The sequence below is a fragment of the Lethenteron reissneri genome, chromosome 69 (genome assembly GCF_015708825.2).
Source record: "Lethenteron reissneri isolate LAM-NWPU_2019-01 chromosome 69, ASM1570882v1, whole genome shotgun sequence".
Taxonomy (NCBI): domain Eukaryota; kingdom Metazoa; phylum Chordata; class Hyperoartia; order Petromyzontiformes; family Petromyzontidae; genus Lethenteron; species Lethenteron reissneri.
Window position 1 is genome coordinate 6,867,034 of NC_083847.1, and position 7,466 is coordinate 6,874,499.

The following is a 7,466-nucleotide window of genomic DNA, read 5'->3' on the forward strand; positions in this document are numbered from 1 at the left end:
CACCACGCCGATCACCACACCGATCACCACGCCGATCACCGCACCGATCACCACGCCGATCACCGCACCGATCACCGCACCGATCACCGCACCGATCACCACGCCGATCACCACACCGATCACCGCACCGATCACCACGCCGATCACCACACCGATCACCGCGCCGATCACCGCGCGCATCAAGGCGACACACACAAAACGACGATCCGATCTCAGACTCTCAGGAAGGAGGTCTGCTGTAGATTTGCACCGACCTTATTTATTTATTATTACAGTACATACAGTACATACAGTACAGTACTGTACAGCCCCCCCCCCGACTTGCACACACGGGAGAGGCTGCAGCTCCTGTGGAAAGAGCCACCACCACGTGGTGGATTCAGTGGGGGGTGAGGGAGAGAGGAGAGGGCCGGGAAGGAGGGGAGGGGAGTGGAATTGGAGGTGAAATGGGAGTGGAATTGGAGGTGAAATTGGAGGTGAAATGGGAGTGGAATTGGAGGTGAAATTGGAGGTGAAATGGGAGTGGAATTGGAGGTGAAATTGGAGGTGAAATGGGAGTGGAATTGGAGGTGAAATTGGAGGTGAAATGGGAGTTGAATTGGAGGTGAAATTGGAGGTGAAATGGGAGTGGAATGGGAGTGGATTTGGAGGTGATTTGGAGGTGAAATTGGAGTGAAATGGGAGTGGAATTGGAGGTGAAATGGGAATCGAATGGGAGGTGAATTGGAGGTGAAATGGGAGGTGAAATGGGAGAGAAATTGAGGTGAAATGGAAGTGGAATTGGAGGTGAAATGGGAGTGGAATTGGAGGTGAAATGGGAGTGGAATTGGAGGTGAAATGGAGGCGAAATGGAATTGGAGGTGAAATGGAGGTGAAATGGGAGGTGAATTGGAGGTGAAATGGAATTGGAGGTGGAATGGGAGTGAAATTGGAGGTGAAATGGGAGTGAAATTGGAGGTGAAATGGGAGTGAAATTGGAGGTGAAATGGAGGTGAAATGAGAGTGGAATGTGAGTGGATTTGGAGGTGAAATGGGAGTGGATCCACGAGCTTAAGGAGCTGTCGAGTGAAGCCTCCCCGAGCTCTTGGCAAAGCTCTGGAGGCGTTCACGAAATGAGCGGCACTGGGTGGGTGGGGAGCGGTGGCGCAGCGGTTAGCGCGCTTTGTGCGTGTGCGACTAAGGGGATATGTCTGTGTGTGCGTGAGTGTGTGCGTGTGTGTGGGAGAGTGTGTGGGTGTGTATGTGGGTGTGTGTGTCAGTGTGTTCGTGAATGTGTGTGAGTGTGGGGGTGAGTGTGTCAGGGTGTGAGTGTGTCAGTGTGGGGGTGGGTGAGTGTGTCAGTGTGTGGGTGAGTGTGTGTGAGTGTGGGGGTGAGTGTGTGGGTGGGTGTGTGAGTGTGTGGGTGAGTGAGTGTGTTAGTGTGTGGGTGAGTGTGTCAGCGCGGGGGTGTTTCAGTGTGTGTCAGTGTGTCATTGTGAGGGTGAGTGAGTGTGTGGGTGAGTGTGTCAGTGAGTGTGTCGGTGTGAGGGTGGGTGAGTGTGTCAGTGTGTGAGTGTGTCAGTGTGGGTGTGAGTGTGTCAGTGTGTGTGAGTGAGCGGAGCACTGGGCAGCCAAAACACAGCGAGTTGGGACAGTAGGGGCCACAGTCTTCTTGGTCGGTGAACCCACGGCACCAGCTGGGTCTGTCCCGTGACCTCCTGCACCTAGCCTGGCACAGCAGTCAACCCATGGCACCAGCTGGGTCTGTCCCGTGACCTCCTGCACCTAGCCTGGCACAGCAGTCAACCCATAGCACCAGCTGTGTCTGTCCCGTGACCTCCTCTTGCCAGCAAGCCTTTGACAGTTCACATGGCCGTAAAGTGCACTTAGCCTGGCACAAGCACCGTGGTGACGTCACCGCCACTCTGTGGCGAATGGCGGTTGTTGTGGGCGAGTGAGTGTGTGTGTGGGTGTGAGTGAGTGTGTTGGGTGAGCGTGTAGGTGGGTAAGTGTGGTGGGTGAGTGTGTGTGTGTGTGAGTGTGGTGGGTGAGTGTGTGTGGTGGGTGTGTGTGGTGGGTGAGCGTGTAGGTGGGTGAGCGTGTGGTGGGTGAGCGTGTAGGTGGGTGTGTGTGTGTAGGTGTGTGTGTGTGTAGGTGTGTGTGTGTGTAGGTGTGTGTGTGTGTAGGTGTGTGTGAGTGTGTAGGTGTGTGTGTGTGAGTGTGTAGGTGTGTGTGTGTAGTGTGTAGGTGTGTGTGTAGGTGTGTGTGTAGGTGTGTGTGTGTAGGTGTGTGAGTGTGTAGGTGTGTGTTTGTAGGTGTGTGAGTGTGTAGGTGTGTGTGTGTAGGTGTGTGTGTGTGTGAGCGTGTGTGTGTAGGTGTGTGAGTGTGTGTAGGTGTGTGTGTGCGAGCGTGTGTGTGTGAGCGTGTGTGTGTGTGTAGGTGTGTGTGTGTAGGCGTGTGTGTGTGCGAGCGTGTGTGTGTGTGAGCGTGTGTGTGTGTGTAGGTGTGTGTGTGTAGGCGTGTGTGTGTGCGTGTGTGTGCGCTGCGTCTAATCCTCTTGCTTTGCCTTGGCCTTCTGCTCTTGGTCGAATCTGGAGGCACACACAACACACCATTGATCATCCCCCTATTGATCACAACAATTAAATCACCAATATTCATTCGTTGGTTTCTCAATCCGCATGCTGAGTAGGGCGGTCCAGACCTCCCTTTCCCTATCGACAGATTGTAAAGCAGGCGTTCCCAGGCCAGCCGAGGGACATCGTCCCACCAGTGTGTCCAGGGCCGGCCCCAGGGTTTTCGCCCAGTGGGAAGCGTCGTCCCGTAGAGTTCCAGGGGGAGGCATCATCATCACCAGGTGCCTGAACCACCTGAACTGTCTCCCTCTCAATGCGGAGGAGCAGTGGCTCTGAGACTTACCGAGCTCTTTGACCGATCACGGAGAGTGGTGAGCCCAGGATCTCGTAATTGCGATCTCATCCTTTTGTTCACTATGGGAACCTCATTTGCCAGTAAAAATATGATAATTGGTTTTTTACCCTTCTATCTGGCAACAAAACTGAAACCTTTTTATAAGGAGTCATGTTTACATAGACCGCAATACCTGCAGTCATAATACAAACAAAAGAACATAACTCTGATAATGTATGCACTGTCCTTGAAGTTGATTGGTCCACACCCGAGACAGCTTTCCTTAGAGCCTAGTCTCACATGGTGTTGGACCAGATGACGCCAAAAGGCTCAGCACCTCATCTGGTCCAACCCTGTATCAAGTGAAACGTCGTTATTTTTATTTTATTTTAATTTTACTTTTATTAATTTAAAATTTTTTACCTACGTGACTTTACCGAAAAAACCTAAGAATATGAACCCTCGGTGGAGTCCAACACCCACAGCGAACGACTTTGATTTGACACCAAGAATACGGACACGGCTCTCACTCCCGGAATAGAGGGACCGGTTTGCACCCAAAAGCAACACCGGTACATCGTACTGCTGCAAGATATTGTGGGGAACCCGGTAAACAGGCTTTCTCCAACTCAATAACATCTCACCGCTCCGGTTCAGATAAGGGGGGCCATTCCTCACAATCACGCCTCTTCAGGCATCTCCATCGCTTCCCACATCAGCATTGACGTCGCCCAGTAAGACTGCGGAGTCGGTAGGCGGCACGCTATCAAGCACTACACCCACCGACTCCAAGAAGCATGAACACTCTGAACTGCTGTTTGGTGCATAAGCACAGACAGCAGTCAGAGTTTCCCTTTTTGAGACCCCAAGTCTCATTGAGGTCAACCTCTCACCCACCGGGACAATCTCCAGCTGAACATCACCCAGCCGGGGGCTTGTGGGTATCCCCACACCCGCCCGGGGCCTGTCACCAGGGGCTACTCCACAATAGGAGAGACATCACACCCCCGATGGAGACGTTTGGTTCCTGTGCAATGTTCTCGAAGTAGACGGAGACTTCTTAGAGGCCACACGCTTTCATTCACTAACAGCTAGACATCTTGACACACTGGGGAATGGCCCCTTTACCACAACCTAGGGAGGTACAGCCTCCGGGCTATTCGAACCACACTCCCTACTCAAGCCCTCCGGCTCTCTAGCCCAGGGGAGGCTAACCCACACTGGCACATGCTCAGCCCGGCCCTGTCGGAGGACATCGGCGGCTTGGGGTCCAGGGTCTTCCGGCGGTTTCTTGCTTCAGCTTGAGATGGACTGACTCCCGCTCTCCGAGAGCCGTCTTATATAGCCCCCCTCTCTGTGAGGGGCGGGGGTTCTGGGGGCCCCGGCTCTCGCCAGCCCCCTCCCCTCAGAGCGGTTCCAACCGCCTCTTGCCCGACCGGTTCGGACCGGTTCAGACCGGTACCTACCGCTCCCCTAGGTTGTGGCGCGTGTGTCTATCTTGACCACCACACCTGTGCCAACGCTGTGTGTGGAGGTCGCTACATTTCCACCTCCTCCACCAGCGCCGACTCCTTCCTCCGCAGTGACATTTCATGTCCCAATAGCGAGTGTCCACCGCCAAGGTCCAGTTCATGTGAGAACGACCCTCCCTCCCGCAGCCACGCCGCCATCGCTCGTGCCCCTCGTGGCTCGCCGGGTAACCTGGCGCTTGCCGCCGGCAAACACCACCCCCCAGTTGTAGATTTGAAGCTTTCGTGACTGCAAGGATTCACACTCTTGGTTCTTTCGGTAAAGTCATCGTGTAGGTAAAAAATTAAATTAAAATTAATAAAAAAAATAACATCACGACGTTTTGGAGGCAACATAAGCTTCTGTCTTCAGGTGAAACCGTCACAGTAAAACATCTGTACCAAGTGGAGAGAAGTCCCAAGAGTTAATTTTGGAGCTTTCGTGACAGAGACGACCTCTCTCTGTGTGCCGATACGTGTTCTCTCTCTCTCTGTGTGTCTTTGTGATGTCTGTCTGCTTATATGTCTGTCTGTAGTTTTCTGGTTAGATTTGTGTTGCCATTTCTTTTATACCTGATGACGATGATTGCTTGTGTTGCAATCAAAACGTCGTAGTATGCTATTGATCGACGCTATTGATCGACGCTATTGATCGTCGCTATTGATCGTCTCTGACCTCCAAATGCGGAAGAGCTGCGTGCCGCCAGCGAACGCGAGGAAGAGGTTGACGGCGAAGAGGTTGTAGTTGACTGGGGTGATGACGAGAGAGTAGCGAGACCACACCGTGCCTAGTGGGGAGGGAGGGGAGAGAGAGAGGGGAGAGTGGGGAGAGAGTGGGGAGAGAGTCAGGGGAGAGTCAGGGGAGAGTAGTGAGACCACACCGTGCCTAGTGGGGAGGGAGGGGGAGAGAGAGGAGAGAGTGGGGAGAGAGTGGGGAGAGTGAGGGGAGAGAGAGTGGGGAGAGAGTCAGGGGAGAGTAGCGAGACCACACTGTGCCTAGTGGGGAGGGAGGGGGGAGAGAGGGGAGAGTGGGGAGAGAGTGGGGAGAGAGTCAGGGGAGAGTCAGGGGAGAGTAGCGAGACCACACTGTGCCTAGCGGGGAGGGAGGGGAGAGAGAGGGGAGAGTGAGGGGAGAGAGAGGGGAGAGTGAGGGGAGACAGTGAGGGGAGAGAGAGTGGGGAGAGAGTCAGGGGAGAGAGTCAGGGGAGAGTAGCGAGACCACACTGTGCCTAGTGGGGAGGGAGGGGGGAGAGAGGGGAGAGTGGGGAGAGAGTGGGGAGAGAGTCAGGGGAGAGTCAGGGGAGAGTAGCGAGACCACACTGTGCCTAGCGGGGAGGGAGGGGAGAGAGAGGGGAGAGTGAGGGGAGAGAGAGGGGAGAGTGAGGGGAGAGTGAGGGGAGAGTGAGGGGAGAGTGAGGGGAGAGAGAGTGGGGAGAGAGTCAGGGGAGAGAGTCAGGGGAGAGTAGCGAGACCACACCGTGCCTAGCGGGGAGGGAGAGTGAGGGGAGAGTGAGGGGAGAGAGTGGGGAGAGAGTAGTGGAACCAGACCGTACCTAGCAGGAAGAGGGGGGAGGGGAGGTTGTTGTTGGCTGGGATGACCCCAGCTCGTGCCACACGTCCACCTACTCATCCACCACCTCCACCTCTACCCCAGCCCGTGTCACTCACCCTCCCACTCATCGTCCACCTCCACCTCTACCCCAGCACGTGCCACTCACCCTCCCACTCATCCACCACCTCCACCTCTACCCCAGCCCGTGCCACTCACCCTCCCACTCATCCACCACCTCCACCTCTACCCCAGCACGTGCCACTCACCCTCCCACTCATCCACCACCTCCACCTCTACCCCGTGTCACTCACCCTCCCACTCATCCACCACCTCCACCTCTACCCCAGCCCGTGCCACTCACCCTCCCACTCATCCACCACCTCCACCTCTACCCCAGCCCGTGCCACTCACCCTCCCACTCATCCGTCACCTCCACCTCTACCCCAGCCCGTGTCACTCACCCTCCCACTCATCCACCACCTCCACCTCTACCCCAGCCCGTGCCACACGTCCACCCACTCATCCACCACCTCCACCTCTACCCCAGCCCGTGCCGTGCCCCGTTCAGCCCCCCTCTCTATATTCCGGCTAAACAACAGAAGCCGCTTTGGGGCATGCGGTGGCTGGGTGTTCAAGTCCAAGTTAATTGATTAGGTGTAGCCCTGTGAGCCATTCGGCTCTTGAATCGGGTTCAACCGCAACAAACAGAAACATGAACAAGAAACATCTTAAAGTGAATATGTGACTGAGTGCAAACAGAAAATCCAAGAAAAGACAGCAAAATATTGCAGAAAAAAATCACCGTACACCAACGCTGTGTGGAAACATCCCAGTGGGATGCAAGTCAAACAACAACAACAACCACAAGACAACTTGGATTAAGGCCATCAGTCTTCTTGGTTCTTTCGGTAAAGTCACGTAGAATGGAAAAAAAAAACATTTATTTTTTATTTTCATTACTTTATTATTTCCATTCTACGTGCCTTAAATTTCGATTTAAAGCTTTCGTGACTGCAGGGATTCATCTTCTTGGTTCTTTCGGTAAAGTCACGTAGAAAGGAAGTAATAAAAAATAAAACATAATAAAATAATTTTATTAGAATTTCTATTATTTTATTATTTCCATTCTACGTGACTTTACCGAAAGAACCAAGAAGATCAATCCCTGCAGTCACGAAAGCTTTCAATCCAAATGTAAGGCCATCAGTCTTACTCTGCACTACTACCACCAGGTCTGGCCCAGCGGCTAGACCTTCTCGCCTTGTCGGGCAGGAGCTCACCGCACGGTGGCGGGGCGCCTGTTTCCAGACCTCTCCACAGGACACGCCACTCGCACCAAGCTCACGCGACTGGACTGGGGCAAGGGCGAGCGACTTTCACAATCACCCCCCCCTCCACCCCGCGACCCGCTCGCTCGCAGTGCACGGATACGTCAAGTCGGGACGTCGCACGAGCCCCATGTGGATCCGCTCAGAGCAAAACGGATCACAAACACGACTTGTTTACGGGCAAATTCG

At 54.2% G+C, this 7,466-nt stretch overlaps 1 protein-coding gene across 1 annotated transcript; it reads right to left on the reverse strand.

Annotated features, from left to right (window-relative positions):
* Positions 1 to 218: 218 nt before the first annotated feature.
* Positions 219 to 7,409, reverse strand: LOC133360671 (putative uncharacterized protein FLJ46204). The gene is made up of 4 exons (XM_061579464.1): positions 7,381 to 7,409; positions 5,074 to 5,185; positions 2,239 to 2,570; positions 219 to 2,207 (listed from the first exon to the last, which is right to left on the reverse strand). Exons 1-4 carry the CDS (start codon positions 7,407 to 7,409, stop codon positions 1,721 to 1,723), a joined length of 960 nt encoding a protein of 319 aa, XP_061435448.1. The 3' UTR covers positions 219 to 1,720.
* Positions 7,410 to 7,466: the final 57 nt, after the last annotated feature.

Coding starts and splice junctions, on each gene's coding strand:
- LOC133360671 (XM_061579464.1), bottom strand. CDS start 7,409: ATGGGGCTCGTGCGACGTCCCGACTTGAC. Junction 5,186..7,380: donor GTGCGACGTCCCGACTTGAC/GTATCCGTGCAC, acceptor CCTCCCCACTAG/GCACGGTGTGGTCTCGCTAC. Junction 2,208..2,238: donor ACACACACCTACACACACAC/CTACACACACAC, acceptor CTACACACACAC/ACCTACACACTCACACACAC.